At 44.4% G+C, this 17,453-nt stretch overlaps 1 protein-coding gene across 1 annotated transcript in view; it reads left to right on the forward strand.

Annotated features, from left to right (window-relative positions):
- Window positions 1-17,453, forward strand: part of gcn1 (GCN1 activator of EIF2AK4) — a 154,919-nt gene that overhangs the window by 33,159 nt on the left and 104,307 nt on the right. Inside the window, exons 14-18 of the mRNA XM_070887575.1 lie at window positions 4,106-4,279; window positions 6,042-6,194; window positions 8,500-8,592; window positions 12,230-12,293; window positions 12,843-13,002. Of these exons, the coding sequence (XP_070743676.1) occupies window positions 4,106-4,279; window positions 6,042-6,194; window positions 8,500-8,592; window positions 12,230-12,293; window positions 12,843-13,002 (644 nt within the window). The remainder of the gene's footprint in view (window positions 1-4,105; window positions 4,280-6,041; window positions 6,195-8,499; window positions 8,593-12,229; window positions 12,294-12,842; window positions 13,003-17,453) is intronic.

Here is a 17,453-nt window from a genome sequence, read left to right on the forward strand (position 1 = left end):
CTTGTCCAATCATGCCCTATAGCTCCTTGCCTTGCCTTTTGGGGTGAATCAAGTTGCTATTTGAACACTATGCTGCACAATGCACATATGTCCTTTCTGTGGCATGGTGTGACCATTATTGAGCTCAGTGCTTCGGGTGTGTTTTGACCAAAGCATGCGAAATAAGTATGTATATCTAGGAATGCTTCTCCCCACAAAAATAAATGTGCAAAAATCCAATTCAAATAAAGCTTGAAGATCACGCATGGTCAACGCGCCTTATCACACTTTCCATGAGAAAATGAATGTACGTATGTTAAATAGTGGGTTTTTGAGACATGTGTTTGTACTGTTGTCTGCACTTTTGCAAAGGTAGGAATGGGGCCAAGAAGAACACTGAGTTATAGGGGGAAACAAATGAGAGTAGATCCAATAATGACAGCACGGTGTGTTCAGTAATGGTGTTGGTAATGAGAAATTTGGAAGCTGCCCTGCCAACAAAGCTACATTTCTCTGCAAATGAAAAGATAAAAAAGACAAAGATAAACAGAGGGAAACAAAAAGGAGGCAAAAGCAAAAGACAGAAAGGAGATGAGGAAAAGTGGAGGGCAGAGAAACCCAAGGCAAAGAACAAAAAGGGCCACTGTACAGCAAAATTCTAAAAGGACAAAGGGTGTTAAAAGAACAAGCCTGAAGGCTTTGTGTATTAATGCAAGGAGTATCCGCAATAAAGTGGATGAATTAACTGTGCAAATAGATGTTAACAAATATGATGTGATTGGGATTACGGAGACGTGGCTCCAGGATGATCAGGGCTGGGAACTCAACATCCAGGGGTATTCAACATTCAGGAAAGATGGAATAAAAGGAAAAGGAGGTGGGGTAGCATTGCTGGTTAAGGAGCAAATTAAGGCAATAGTTCGGAAGGACATTAGCTTGGATGATGTGGAATCTATATGGGTAGAGCTGCAGAATACCAAAGGACAAAAAACGTTAGTGGGAGTTGTGTACAGACCTCCAAACAGTAGTAGTGATGTTGGGGAGGGCATCAAACATGAAATTAGGGGTGCGTGCAATAAAGGTGCAGCAGTTATAATGGGTGACTTTAATATGCACATAGATTGGGTTAACCAAACTGGAAGCAATACGGTAGAGGAGGATTTCCTGGAGTGCATAAGGGATGGTTTTTTAGACCAATATGTCGAGGAACCAACTAGGGGGGAGGCCATCTTAGACTGGGTGTTGTGTAATGAGAGAGGATTAATTAGCAATCTCGTTGTGCGAGGCCCCTTGGGGAAGAGTGACCATAATATGGTGGAATTCTGCATTAGGATGGAGAATGAAACAGTTAATTCAGAGACCATGGTCCAGAACTTAAAGAAGGGTAACTTTGAAGGTATGAGGCGTGAATTGGCTAGGATAGATTGGCGAATGATACTGAAGGGGTTGACTGTGGATGGGCAATGGCAGACATTTAGAGACCGCATGGATGAACTACAACAATTGTACATTCCTGTCTGTCGTAAAAATAAAAAAGGGAAGGTGGCTCAACCGTGGCTATCAAGGGAAATCAGGGATAGCATTAAAGCCAAGGAAGTGGCATACAAATTAGCCAGAAATAGCAGAGAACCCGGGGACTGGGAGAAATTTAGAACTCAGCAGAGGAGGACAAAGGGTTTGATTAGGGCAGGGAAAATGGAGTACGAGAAGAAGCTTGCAGGGAACATTAAGACGGATTGCAAAAGTTTCTATAGATATGTAAAGAGAAAAAGGTTAGTAAAGACAAACGTGGGTCCCCTGCAGTCAGAATCAGGGGAAGTCATAACGGGGAACAAAGAAATGGCGGACCAATTGAACAAGTACTTTGGTTCGGTATTCACTGAGGAGGACACAAACAACCTTCCGGATATAAAAGGGGTCGGAGGGTCTAGTAAGGAGGAGGAACTGAGGGAAATCCTTATTAGTCGGGAAATTGTGTTGGGGAAATTGATGGGATTGAAGGCCGATAAATCCCCAGGGCCTGATGGACTGCATCCCAGAGTACTTAAGGAGGTGGCCTTGGAAATAGTGGATGCATTGACAGTCATTTTCCAACATTCCATTGACTCTGGATCAGTTCCTATGGAGTGGAGGGTAGCCAATGTAACCCCACTTTTTAAAAAAGGAGGGAGAGAGAAAACAGGGAATTACAGACCGGTCAGCCTGACAGCGGTAGTGGGTAAAATGATGGAATCAATTATTAAGGATGTCATCGCAGTGCATTTGGAAAGAGGTAATATGATAGGTCCAAGTCAGCATGGATTTGTGAAAGGGAAATCATGCTTGACAAATCTTCTGGAATTTTTTGAGGATGTTTCCAGTAGAGTGGACAAGGGAGAACCAGTCGATGTGGTATATTTGGACTTTCAGAAGGCTTTCGACAAGGTCCCACACAAGAGATTAATGTGCAAAGTTAAAGCACATGGGATTGGGGGTAGTGTGCTGACATGGATTGAGAACTGGTTGTCAGACAGGAAGCAAAGAGTAGGAGTAAATGGGGACTTTTCAGAATGGCAGGCAGTGACTAGTGGGGTACCGCAAGGTTCTGTGCTGGGGCCCCAGCTGTTTACACTGTACATTAATGATTTAGACGAGGGGATTAAATGTAGTATCTCCAAATTTGCGGATGACACTAAGTTGGGTGGCAGTGTGAGCTGCAAGGAGGATTCTATGAGGCTGCAGAGCGACTTGGATAGGTTAGGTGAGTGGGCAAATGCATGGCAGATGAAGTATAATGTGGATAAATGTGAGGTTATCCACTTTGGTGGTAAAAACAGAGAGACAGACTATTATCTGAATGGTGACAGATTAGGAAAAGGAGAGGTGCAACGAGACCTGGGTGTCATGGTACATCAGTCATTGAAGGTTGGCATGCAGGTACAGCAGGCGGTTAAGAAAGCAAATGGCATGTTGGCCTTCATAGCGAGGGGATTTGAGTACAAGGGCAGGGAGGTGTTGCTACAATTGTACAGGGCCTTGGTGAGGCCACACCTGGAGTATTGTGTACAGTTTTGGTCTCCTAACCTGAGGAAGGACATTCTTGCTATTGAGGGAGTGCAGCGAAGGTTCACCAGACTGATTCCCGGGATGGCGGGACTGACCTATCAAGAAAGACTGGATCAACTGGGCTTGTATTCACTGGAGTTCAGAAGAATGAGAGGGGACCTCATAGAAACGTTTAAAATTCTGACGGGGTTAGACAGGTTAGATGCAGGAAGAATGTTCCCAATGTTGGGGAAGTCCAGAACCAGGGGACACAGTCTAAGGATAAGGGGGAAGCCATTTAGGACTGAGATGAGGAGGAATTTCTTCACCCAGAGAGTGGTGAACCTGTGGAATTCTCTACCACAGAAAGTTGTTGAGGCCAATTCACTAAATATATTCCAAAAGGAGTTAGATGAAGTCCTTACTACTAGGGGAATCAAGGGGTATGGTGAGAAAGCAGGAATGGGGTACTGAAGTTGCATGTTCAGCCATGAACTCATTGAATGGCGGTGCAGGCTAGAAGGGCCGAATGGCCTACTCCTGCACCTATTTTCTATGTTTCTATAAAGAATGGAATGATAAAGGTAGTTACTTTTCCAATCACAGATGAGCTTGTATCCCTGTGGCCCTCCTATAACCACTCTCTGGATAGGCCCCATATTCCGGCTTTGCCTCCGATTTGGAGACTCTTTTTATTGGAATAACACAGATTCCAAGGAGATAGGATTCGAGGCCCTCTATGCCTGCCTCGCATGCTTTCTCACTGCCTTGACTCATCCTTAAGGGATTTTTAAAAAATGGAAAATTCATCTCCAACTCAGGCGACCGAAACATGTCAAAGTGGAACATGAGCACAAATTCAAATGAGTGAAAAGACAAATTTCGGGATAATGTCAGGAATCTCCTGTTGGGCGTTTTGATTGAGAATGGGCCCGAGGTTAGGATAATGAAGTTAAAAGCCTTGGAGTCACTTAAGGGATGGTTGGGTAAAGTTGAGGGGGTTGTAGGTTTTTCTACATGCATGAGCCGAAAGGCTTCTCTTCCTTATCCAGCTAATGTATCAGTGTATATGTTTACAACACAATGTGCACTCTCCCTGCAGTTCATGAAGGAACATTGCTTCATGCCATTTCTGTCCTTGCACTGTGGTGTAGCAAATTCACCACTGAGGTTCCCAAGAAGCTGGTAGAGTGGTTCAAGAAGGCCTTCACCCTGAAAACATCAACATCTGCCATCAGACATGCTTACCTGCAATGTATGCTAGTCTCATTCCGTGGTGAGTACAATTTTAAAATATCCTGTATAGATTTATATTTGAGTGGCACTTGCTGTTCCCTGATAATGTATCTGCACTGATGGGTTGGTAATCTTTTCAGAGTTCACCAGTCCAGCCTAAAGAGATTTGGTGTACAAAGATTGCAGTCTCTGTATCGACTATTAACTGACTCGGGTCTGTGGCGATCCCCCTCTATTTTCACATCAGCAGCCACTAGCTCATGGAGTGAATGTGCTCTTGGGCTACCGCAGTCGGTTATTGGTAGACTTCCTCCCATTTGCCTGAACTACATCCTGGCAACACTGGATGGACCTCCGAGCTGAGAGACACCACCCAAGAATAGCATGGAGGGCCCAGGAGAACCTGGGAATTAGTCTAAGAAACTGGGTTGGGAGGGTGGTGGGTCAGGGAGAAGAATGGTATGGTCTGATCCTCTTCCAGGCAAGAATTGCAGTTTCCTGAACTCCACCTGTTTGTATTGATCCAGGCTCAAATGGTGCGCATAACTGCACTGGTGACTCAAACAACTATTAGCCATGCGGATAACATATTGCCCATGCGTTTGAAAGAATCTTGCACGCCTGGATAAGAACGTCAGTGTTTCCAATAACGCTCCAGGCAAAACTCGCCATTGAGTTTTTTTTAAATTACAGCCCAAAGTTTGAAGTGTAATCACTGTACTCATTGAGGCATCGTGATTACAACTAATTATCAGTCTCCTACCACAGTGAGATGTTTTAAATTTATTCTCTGGATGTGGCTGGCATTTATTGCCCATCCCTAGCTGCCCTAGTGGTGGAATACTTTATTTTTTGCAGTTTAAGTGTCTTGTTAGGCCACTTGAGAGGGAAGAGTTCACCACATTGGTATGAGACTGGAGTCACATATCGGCCAGACAGGGTAAGAACAGCAGGTTTCATTCCTAGTTGCATTTTTATGACGATCCTGACAACTTCAAGGTTAGTTTACTTTTTATTTTCGGATTTCTTTCATAAACTGAATTCAAATTCTCAATCTGCCATGATTTGAATTTGTGTTCTCTGGATTACTAATCCAGCAACGCAACCGTTATGCTCCTGTACCTCTTATTTAACATTGCAGAATACATCAGAAACACGAAGCACTTCATTTCTGTAAAAATGTGGTGAAATAGGGACCACAAACTGTACAGCCCTCTTATTTTAAGCTGGCCTTATTCAGCATTTTATAAAACAGCTTGGGAAGTATCTTCAACATGTAACTTAATATAATGGGGCGATAGCTATTCAAGAACCTTTCTGGTTACTTCCTCCACCTTTTTTACTTGGCTTCAATTGTGGCATTATAGTGCATATTTGCACTTCTAGGCGTAGCAAGTGATGGTGGTACAGAATAGTCCTCCGTTTCACCAAAACTTTTGCAAGGCATTGGTTTTTACCTGTTGGCGTGGGCTCAGGAGGACGGGGGGAAAGCGATGGCCTTTCAAAGGCACCAGACACTTAAATTGACTTTCCCTCATTGGAGTGACAGCCTTTTTCTTTGCGCACAGCGATTAAACTTAATTCAAAGGTTGAGGAAGTAACAAAGGTGAGTGTGATTTAGTGATATTTATCAGGACAATGCATTTATTTCTGCGTGTCTCCTGTTGCCTTTGTTTCTGTAAATGTGCTCGCTGTTTTCACTGATTGGTGCACTGTCTAAAACTTTTTTTTTTTAAAAGAAAAAAAAAAATCAGCAACGACATTCTCACTCACTGTTGAGTGATACTTTTCCACCCAATCAGGTGATACTTTACTTCAAGCGTTAGAACTGTTGCCGCTGTTCCTGCAGACTGTCGAAAAGGTGGCCTCACAGAATACCCAGGTTCCCATTGTAACTGAAGGTGTTGCAGCTGCTGTTCTGATCTGCAGGCTATCTTTGGTGGACGCAAAAGTTGGTAAGTGGTTGTCTACTCTTTGGTATCACAACAATTGAACTTCGGATTCCAGTTCTGTTTTTGCGCAGGTGGCTTACTTGGAATGGGATTGAAATAGAAGGAAGAACTTGCATTTCTATCATGCTTTTCACAACCTTGGTGTCATAAAGTGCTTTACAGCCAATGAAGTACTTTTGGAGGGCAGTCACTGTTGCAATGTAGGAAACCACAACTGCCAATTTGCGTACGGCTACTCCCTCAGTATTGCACTAGAGTGTCGGCCTAGATTTTACATAACGTAAACAGGAGCAGGAGAAGGCCATTTGACCCCTCAAGCCTGCTCCACCATTCAATAAGATCATGGCTGATCTGATCCTGGCCTCAACTCCACTTCCCTGCCCGCTCCCCATAACCCTTGACTCCCTTATCATTCAAAAATCTGTGTCTCTCCACCTTAAATATATTCAATGACCCAGTCTCGACCACTCTCTGAGGTAGCGAATTCCAAAGATTCATGAACCTCAGAAGAAATTCTTCCTCATTTCTGTCTCAAATGGGTGACCCCTTATTCTGAAACTATGCTCCCTAATTCTAGATTCCCCCACAAGGGGAAATATCCTCTCTGCATCTACCCTGTCGAGCCCCCTCAGAATCTTATGTTTCAATAAGATCAACTCTCATTCTTCTAAACCCCAATGAGTATAGGCCCAACCTGCTCAACCATTCTTCATTGGACAAACCCTTCATCTCAGGAATCAACATCGTGAACCTTCTCTGAACTGCCTCCAATGCAAGTATATCCCTCCTTAAATAAGGAGACCAAAACTGCAAGCAGTACTCCAGGTGTGGCCTCACCAACACCCTGTACAGTTGGAGCAGGACTTCTCTGCTTTTATACTCCATCCCCCTTGCTATAAAGACCAACATTGCATTTGCCTTCCTGACTACTTGCTGTACCTGAATGTTAACTTTGTGTTTCATGCACAAGGACCCCCAGATCCCTCTAGTGCAGCATTTTGTAATCTCCCCATTTAAATAATTTGCTTTTTTATTTTTCCTACCAAAGTGGATAATCCCACATTATACGCCATCTGCCAAATGTTTGCCCATTCACTGAGCCTATCTATATCCCTTTGTAGATACTTTGCGTCCTCCTCACAACTTGCTTTCCCACCTTGTGTGCTCAAGTCTCCAGAGTGGGGCTTCAATCCATCATCACCTGCTGTCAATAGCATTGTCTGGTATAAAGCTGGTGGTTAACTCAGCCCCGGTGGCATCTGAGACCCACATTTTGTGGATCTTGCAAACTGTTACCATTTTTCACTTGCCTGCTGATGTGCAGACCTTGATCAGGGCCAGTGACTAAAGCAAATGAAATGAGGGAGTGTAGCACTTGATTGCTTTTGATTGACGCTTTCTAGAGACCCCAGTTATATACATAGATGTGTTCATAATGCAGAGATCTCTTGTCATATAATGTCTCTGATCTTGACGCGCCATAACTTGTTGACGCCGCAATGCCTAATTAGATGAAGCTGGCAGTGGACTCCATTGATGGAGCTACATACGTTTGGCTTCTCAAGTAGAATAATAACTGCACCTCTGTCACCACTTCAGGTGTTTTAGATCATTATCAAATGTGATACGTTAGGTGCCTGGCTGATGATTTGTGCCTGCAGTTTTTTGCGAGTTGTGGCTAGCTAACCTGGGCTAACCCAGATACAGTTGTTGCAGAGGATCCATATAGTGTGACCCAAAACTGGATCAGTTCCAGAGACCACAGTCGTGGAAGAAGGGTGACCTTTAAGCTCTTGCGTGTTTATAGAGGGTTGTGGGTGTTCAGTCGTTGAGTATATTCAAGACAGAGGTCGATAACTTTTGGGGAATTAAGGGATTATGGGGATAGTGCGGGAAGGTGGAGTTGAGGTAGAAGATCAGCCATGATCTTGTTGAATGGTGGAGCGGGCTTGAAGGGCCAAATGGCCTACTCTCGTTCCTATTTCTTGCGTCTTATGTTATAGGATTTTCTTTGTAGCAGATGTCCACTTCAGAAATGCACAATTTTACATAGTGGTCACCGAGCCAAAGGTCAAGCAAAGACAGGAGGTTAGCGATGTGACTACACACTCAAACTCCGACTGTAAAATAGAAGGGGGCTGATTTCTTACCCAACTTCCGGGGTGGGGCGGCAGCCGGGGGGTGGTGTGTATCATCAGCGTCGCACTTCGTTTGCCTGGAAAATGTAATTGAAGACAATTGTAGGAGGACATGGCTTTACGTTCAGTTGGAAGTCATTCGTGTGATGCTGTTTCAACTTTATTTTCAGAAACCAAGCTGGCAACTTTCTGGCCATTAATTTTAGATGAGAAGAAGCAATTCTTTACCTCGGAGAAATTTCTCTCTCTCGCTTCTGAGGATGGTGAGTGCCTGTAATTTGTGATGGCATTGTTCGGTTGCCCCCCTACAGTTGGTGTTTTCTGAACAGGATTAGAATTTTATTGCTCATGCCAATTAAATGCGGGGCTGTCGTCAGACGCACCTCTGCAGCATTGCCTCAGTGTTCACCGTGAAGCCACAATGTAATTAACATGTGCTTGAGTGAGCAGCGCAGCTGAAGCTCTGCCACCTCTGCATACAGCGAAGTGGCCCTAGCCCAACCATCGAGATACATAGCACAATTTAAAAGAACATTCAACAGCTATGGACTTTCAGAAGGCTATCGACAAGGTCCCACACAAGAGATTAATGTGCAAAGTTAAAGCACATGGGATTGGGGGTAGTGTGTTAACGTGGATTGAGAACTGGTTGGCAGACAGGAAGCAAAGAGTAGGAGTAAATGGGTACTTTTCAGAATGGTAGGCAGTGACTAGTGGGGTACCGCAAGGTTCTGTGCTGGGGCCACAGCTGTTTACATTGTACATTAATTTAGACGAGGGGATTAAATGTAATATCTCCAAATTTGCGGATGACACTAAGTTGGGAGGCAATGTGAGCTGCGAGGAGGATGCTATGAGGCTGCAGAGTGACTTGGATAGGTTAGGTGAGTGGGCAAATGCATGGCAGATGAAGTATAATGTGGCTAAATGTGAGGTTATCCACTTTGGTGGTAAAAACAGAGAGACAGATTATTATCTGAATGGTGACAGATTAGGAAAAGGGGAGATGCAACGAGACCTGGTACATCAGTCATTGAAGGTTGGCATGCAGCTACAGCAGGCGGTTAAGAAAGCAAATGGCATGTTGGCCTTCGCAGCGAGAGGATTTGAGTACAGGGGCAGGGAGGTGTTACTACAGTTGTATAGGGCCTTGGTGAGGCCACACCTGGAGTATTATGTACAGTTTTGGTCTCCTAACTTGAGGAAGGACATTCTTGCTATTGAGGGAGTGCAGCGAAGATTCACCAGACTGATTCCCAGGATGGCAGGACTGACATATCAAGAAAGACTGGATCAACTGGGCTTGTATTCACTGGAGTTCAGAAGAATGAGAGGGGATCTCATAGAAACGTTTAAAATTCTGACGGGTTTAGACAGGTTAGATGCAGGAAAAATGTTCCCAATGTTGGGGAAGTCCAGAACCAGGAGTCACAGTCTAAGGATAAGGGGTAAGCCATTTAGGACCGAGATGAGGAGAAACTTCTTCACCCAGAGACTGTTGAACCTGTGGAATTCTCTACCACAGAAAGTAGTTGAGGCCAATTCACTAAATATATTTCAAAAGGAGTTAGATGTAGTCCTTACGACTAGGGGGATCAAGGGGTATGGCGAGAAAGCAGGAATGGGGTACTGAAGTTGCATGTTCAGCCATGAACTCATTGAATGGTGGTGCAGGCTCGAAGGGCCGAATGACCTACTCCTGCACTTATTTTCTTTGTTTTCTATGTTTCTATGGTGAGTTATAAACAGAATTTGACTGCAGCAGGAGGACTGGGAAGTGGTTCTCAGTTATAAAAAGACCATTTTTATTCTGTTTACCCTTCACTACAATTGTATAAAAACAGCAACAGCAGCAACTTGCGTTTATATAGTGTCTTTAAAGTAGTAAAACGTCCCAAGGTGTTTCACAGGAGCGTTATAAAATAAAATTTGATTCCGAGCCACATGATATTGGGACAGATGATCAGTAGCTTGGTCAAAGAGGTAGGTTTTACGCAGCGCCTTAAAGGAGGAGAGGTAGGTAGAGAGGTGAAGAGGTTTCGGGGTGGAATTCTAGAGCTTATTGCTAGGCAGCTGAAGGTACAACCAATGGTGGAGTGATGAAAATTGGGGATGTGCAAGAGGCCAGGACTGGAATAGTGCAGAGATCTCTGACGATTGTAGGGCCGGAGGAGGTTAGAGATGGGGAGGGGCGAGGCCACGCAGCAATTGGAACACAAGGATGAAAATTTGTAAATCGAGGCATTGCTGAACCGGGAGCCAATGTAGGTCAGCGAGCGCAATGTAAGTTAGGATGCGGACAGCAACGTTTTCAATGAGCTTAAGTTTGCGGAAGGTGAGAGGCTGATCAGGAGAGCACTGGAATAGTCGATTAAGTTGGGGGTGGAGAGGCGGTGAGTTGATGGGATGCCTCCGCGGAGGGGTCGCTGTATATTACTGGGGAGGATGCCTGTGTAACTGAGCTGAAATAGATCACATGTCAGTTAAACTCCTGTAGAATTGGAGTGCAGTCGAATGCCTGTATACCTGGGTTGGGTGAAGAGAAATGTTATGTTAAAGAAGTTCGAGAGAACTGGCTAGCATTAAAAAAGAATTGGGAGGCGGTGATGCAGTTCTGCTGGCAAATCTATTCGCCCCTGTATTTAACCTGACCCAGGTAATTATAGTCCCAATGGTCTAACATCAGTAACCAGTAAAATAAATAAAATCTATTCTAATGGCCAGGTTGAAGGAGTACACCTGTGTAAAGGTAACTCCGAAAGAGCCAGCATGGAGTTAGAAAAGGAGTTTCCTGCCTGTCGAGCTGCCTTGACTTTGAGGATGTCTGATAAAGTAGATAGCGGAACTTCCCATGACTTTAGACTTTCAAAGCTTTTGACAAAGTTCCATGTGATATTTCTGATGAAGTGCAAAGCCACAGTGAATCCAGGATGGACATGAGGCTGGAAAGAAATTGGTTTTAAAACCAATGACTGAGAATGATGATGAGAGATGTAATGACAAAATTAAGGGCAAGCATCATGTGGAGGCCCACAAGGGGGCATTGCTTGCACTTTAATGGTCTGGATCGTGAAACCAGTTGTAAGCTGGTCCAATTTGCTGATCTCCCAACAATAGAGAAAGCAGTAGCCACCGAGGATGCAAAAAAGATTTCTGGAAGAACTTACTAGGTTGTGCAGTTGGGAGATGCATTGCGAATGAAATCTTACACTGATGTAAATTTGAAGTATTCTGGATAGTTTGAAAATATGTGGGACCCGAACGTCACAGTGGATATGTTTGTTGTTGAGTCAATGTGGCAAGCCAATTTGAAAAGCTGGTGGAGTGCAGGATGTATGGCCAGAAGAGTGAAAGTTATTGCTGAGCTCTTACAATGCATTTGTACGGTTACAATTAAAATACTGCTCAGTTTTTGATTGTGCCAAGAAACACTTGCATTGGAAAGGGGAGAGAAAAGAGAAAAAGACTGCTAATTTTAATGGAGATAAGGTTAGAGATGTTTAAGCTTTCTGATTGTTTTTTTTTTAAGCGATTTAAGAATGACGACTTCAAACAGTAAAATGACGCGAACCTTATTCAATGGTATAAGTAAAATAAACAAGATTATATTACCTCAAATTACGCTAAAAGTAAGATCCAAGCACACATGAAAACTCATACGCAGTAACTTTACTGAGTGATAAATATTTGGACTAGCCTACCGAGCAAGGTATAAAAGGCCATTGATGGGAGAGTAAATGTGCCAGAGATGGACTTTTAGTGACTTGGAATAAATGGCTTTTCTCAATCCTTGTCCTTGTTCCTATGAAATTTGGTTTGGCAAGAGAGCTAACTGTTTGTACCTGTGTCGTTGGTTCTTTGTTTCTCCTTTCCCATTGATCATTTTTCTTTGCTCCACAGCTCTTTGCACAGTATTGCAGCTCACTGAGAGACTGCTTTTGGACTTACCAGAAATCAAGGGCCAGTATGTATTGAATTCACTTCCACATATTGCATTCTCCTGTGTGTTCACCAGCAGGCGCTATCAGCATGTTATTTTGTAGCTGGACAGCGGGTTGATGAGCACTCCCACACACAAGTCCAGAACTTCCTAACTTTCATGGAACGGAGTTTCTTGGACCCAGTGTAGACAAAGCGTGTAGCGGTGTGTGATCTTGTGTAGTTACAGGTTACATTCCTACTTGAGCAGGATGTAAAAGATGTCTGTTCCCCTTCAATAGACTGAGGCTACTTCAAGAGTCTCATAGTGGGAATGGAGTAAGCTGCTGCTAATTCCAATAGATAGATTTTCAATCTTTACAATACAGAATTGTTTTCCAACTCCGTTTTCATTTCAAGAAATACTCCTTGAGATAAACTTCGCAATTATCACGGGCCTTCGATACTACCCTGTTAATTTATGTAGTAACCTGCTCCCTGTGTAATAGTTGTTTCTCAGGTCTGTTTTGAGTGTGTAAATATGCTGGGTGACACATCCCCTCACTGCAAAGTGTGTGATCTCTGCCATTTACAGGATGTACCACAAAGCATTGGTTGCTGTGCTGCTGAGTAAAACGTGGCGAGTTCGGAAACAGGCTCTGCAGACGGTCAGGAAGTTGCTCTCGTCTCTGGGTGGTGTTAAACTCGCGTATGGGCTACTGGAGGAGCTCCAAATTGTTCTGAACGCCCACAAGGTCTGTAGTTTGTTTCAGTGAATAAGAAATTCACATTGATAAATTGGTGTGCACTTGTTGTCTCAACATTTTTGAAATACTAGTAGAAAATCTAAAGAAAGTACCACTTTATCTGAATCCTGCACCTAATGCTGGGTTAACCATTCATTCATAGCGGTCTCTTGAACGAGGATGGCTTGCTTCCACAAGAGTTCAGATGTTTCAATGAAGGACCGATGTTCCAGTCCTGAACTCCAATTGAGGGGGTGGAAGATGCCTGTGCGTGGATTTTTTTTTTAAACATGTGGTGACCTTTGCACTTCAGCCATCTCACAGGCTCAACAGAGCTAGGCCTTTATCCAGTGGCAAGGGTTGAACCAGGACGACTGGAGACCAGCTCTGCTGCACAGACCTAATGCGCAAACACATCGCAGTGTGAGCAGGCCCGAGCTGCCCCTGGGCCCTCGGTTCTTCGATGCGCCGTACCCTCATTCGCCGCACCTTCGCCCACGATGTTCCAGGGTCCAGCGCTCCAGCTCTATTTATAGCCCCGACCTTGAAGCAAGATAGCTTGGGTTAACTAAGCTATCTACGGTAAAGCCTTTGAATTATTTTGAATGCTACTAGATGTGTGATTCTTCATTTGATGACAGATAAAAGACATAGCTGGTTACCTGTTCTTTTCATGTTCATTCAGAACAGAAGTTATGCAGCTTCTTGCCCCAGTGAAAGTGATGGATTCAAATAAACATCTTTTGAGAAATACTGATGAGTCCCCAAGCCATATTTCACACGAAGTCAACAAATAACACACACTTGGGCCAAATGTCTTTGAATAGTAGAGCAAAGCTGTATCTGGCCCAGGACAGACTCACAACACCCATCCTAGACTGGGTGTTGTGTAATGAGAGAGGACTAATTAGCAATCTTGTTGTGCGAGGCCCCCTGGGGAAGAGTGACCATAATATGGTAGAATTCTTTATTAAGGTGGAGAGTGACAGTGTTAATTCAGAGACTAGGGTCCTGAACTTAAGGAAAGGTAACTTCGATGGTATGAGACGTGAATTGGCTAGGTTAGACTGGCAAATTATACTTAAAGGGTTGACAGTGGATCGGCAATGGCAGACATTTATAGATCACATGGATGAACTTCAATAATTGTACATCCCTGTCTGGAGTAAAAATAGAACTGGGAAGGTAACTCAACCGTGGCTAACAAGGGAAATTAGGGATAGTGTTAAATCCAGGAAGAGGCATATAAATTGGCCAGAAAAAGCAGCAAACCTGAGGACTGAGAAATGTATTATTCAGCAGAGGGGAACAATTATGGGGAGAAAATAGAGTATGAGAGGAAGCTTGCAGGGAACATAAAAACTGACTGCAGAAGCTTCTATAGATATGTGACGAGAAAAAGATTAGTCAAGACCAACGTCGGTCCTTTGCAGTGAGAATCAGGCGAATTTATAATGGGGAACAAAGAAATAGCAATTGAACAGATACTTTGGATCTGTTTTCACTAAGGAAGACACAAATAACCTTCTGGAAATACTAGGGGTTCAAGGGTTTAGCGAAAAGGAGGAACTGCAGGAAATCCTTTATTAGTCAGGAAATTGTGTTGGAGAAATTGATGGGATTGAAGGCCGATAAATCCCCAGGGCCTGATAGGCTGCATCCCAGAGTACTTAAGGAAGTGGCCCTAGAAATAGTGGATGCATTGGTCATCATTTTCCAACATTCTGTTGACTCTGGATCAATTCCTATGGACTGGAGGGTAGCTAATGTAACACCACTTTTTTTTTTTAAAAGAGGGAGAGAGAAAACAAGGAATTATAGACTGGTTAGCCTGACATCGGTGGTGGGGAAAATGTTGGAATCAATTATTAAAGATGAAATAGCAGCGCATTTGGAAAGCAGTGACAGGATCGGTCCAAGTCAGCATGGATTTATGAAAGGGAAATCATGCTTGACAAATCTTCTAGAATTTTTTGAGAATGTAACTAGTAGAGTGGACAAGGGAGAACCAGAGGTTGTGGTGTACTTGGACTTTCAGAAGGCTTTTGATAAGGTCCCACTCAAGAGATTAGTGTGCAAAATTAAGACACATGAGATTGGGGGTAATGTATTGATGTGGATAGAGAACTGGTTGGCAGACGGGAAGCAGAGTGGGAATAAACGGGTCTTTTTCAGAATGGCAGGCAGTGACTAGTGGGATACCCCAGCTATTTACAATATACATCAATGATTTAGATGAAAGAATTGAATGTAATATCTCTGAGTTTGCAGATGACACTAAGCTGGGTGGCAGTGTGAGCTGTGAGGAGGATGCTAAGAGGCTGCAGGGTGACTTGGACAGGTTAGGTGAGTGTGCAAATGCATGGCAGATGCAGTATAATGTGGATAAATGTGAGGTTATCCACTTTGGTGGCAAAAATAGGAAGGCAGAATATCATCTGAATGGTGACCGATTAGGAAAAGGGGAGGTGCAACGAGACCTGGGTGTGATGGTACATCAGTCATTGAAGGTTGGCATGCAGGTACAGCAGGCGGTGAAGGCGGCAAATGGCATGTTGGCCTGCATAGCGAGAGATTTGAGTATAGGAGCAGGGAGGTCTTACTGCAGTTGTACAGAGCCTTGGTGAGGCCACACCTAGAATATTGTGTTCAGTTTTGGTCTCCTAATCTGAGGGAGGACGTTCTTGCTATTGAGGGAGTACAGCGAAGGTTCACCAAACTGATTCCCGGGATGGCAGGATTGACATATGAGGAGAGACTGGACCAACTGAGCTTGTATCCACTGGACTTTAGAAGAATGAGAGGGGATCTTATCGAAACATAAAATTCTGACGGGATTGGACAGGTGAGAGGCAGGAAGAATGTTCTCGTTGCTGGGGAGTTGCAGAGCCAGGGGTCACAGTCTAAGAATAAGGGATAAGCCATTTAGTACCGAGATGAGGAGAAACTTCTTCACTCAGGGAGTGGTTAACCTGTGGAATTCTCGACCGCAGAAAGTTGTTGAGGCCAGTTCGTTAGATATATTCAAATGGGAGTTAGATATGGCCCTTACGGCCAAAGGGATCAAAGGGTATGGAGGGAAAGCAGGAAAGGGGTACTGAGGTTGAACATCCATGATATTGAATGGCGGTGCAGGCTCGAAGGGCCGAATGGCCTGCTCATGCACCTAATTTCTATGTTCCTAAAAAAAGGTGTTGGAGAAATGACTTCCCCCCCCCCCCCCCCCCATGACATCACGTGGTGATTCCTTATTCCATTTCTCAATTTTGAAGATATTGGGACCTTGTGTGAAACATTAAACTCGCATAAATGTACTTCCATTTTGTGGGCTTTTAGTGCTGTGCAGTGATCATTTATACATAAGAACATAAGAATTAGGAGCAGGAGTAGGCTATATGGCCCCTCAAGCCTACTCCGCCATTCAATAAGGTCATAGCTGATCTTCGACCTCAACTCCACTTTCCCGCCCGATCCCCTTATCGCTTAATTCCCCGAGAGTCCAGGGGGCTGAAATTCAGTCGCGCAAGAAAGCTGGTGCACCTATGATTTTTTTTTTTTATGTTCTCACCTCAGGGATCCATGATGTGGTTGGATGATCGATTTTCAGGACATCCAAAGGAAATCGGTCATAATGGGAGTGGGAGATCGACGGGAAGGGGCTGAGTTTGGGTCGGGACCGGGACTCCGCCACTGTCAATCAGCGGTGGACTAGTGGTGATGTCACAGCGCATGTGCGTCACCACGCTCTCTCCCCTCCGTTAAAGGGGAGAGAATCGGGCATATTAAATCTTTGGCCACTGGGCCACCAGGGAGGGTTTCGGCCGGGCCAGTGGCCTGGCACCCAAGAGGGGATGCCAGGGTGGGCACTATCTTGCCGGCCGATCCGAAAGTCGGCTAGCAAAAATTAATACATGGCGGCCGCGGCAGTGGGCACTCCACCTGAAAGGCAGCCACGCTGCCGAGCCACACAGTACATCGACAGCTGTCGGGATCGCGTGGCAGAGCTACAATTTTTTGACCTGATTATCGGTCGGTGCATTTTAAGGTGAGGGAAAGTGGCGGTGTGCATTCTGATGACACGCTGGCGGGTTCATCAGCATCGGGCGGAATTGGGACCAGGCCAAAAAATCCTCAACCTCAATTTGGGTTGCGTCAGCCATTTGACGACAAAGCGGCGGCCACAGAGACCCTGAATTTCGGCTCCCAGAAGTCTCTCAATCTCAGCCTTGAATATACTCAATGATTCAGCATCCACAGCCCTTTGGGGCAGAGAATTCCAAAGATTCACAACCCTCGGAGTCAAGAAATTCCTTCTCATCTCAGTCTTAAATGGTTGACCCCATATCCTAAGACAATACATTGCAAACTGGGGATGTCTAGATTTGGTCTTTCAGGTGGGAAGGAATGTTCTTTTTGCTTGATCCACTGGTTATCCCCTTCACTGAAAGATTAAGGGTCAG

This window comes from Pristiophorus japonicus, chromosome 8 (genome assembly GCF_044704955.1).
Source record: "Pristiophorus japonicus isolate sPriJap1 chromosome 8, sPriJap1.hap1, whole genome shotgun sequence".
NCBI lineage: Eukaryota > Metazoa > Chordata > Chondrichthyes > Pristiophoridae > Pristiophorus > Pristiophorus japonicus.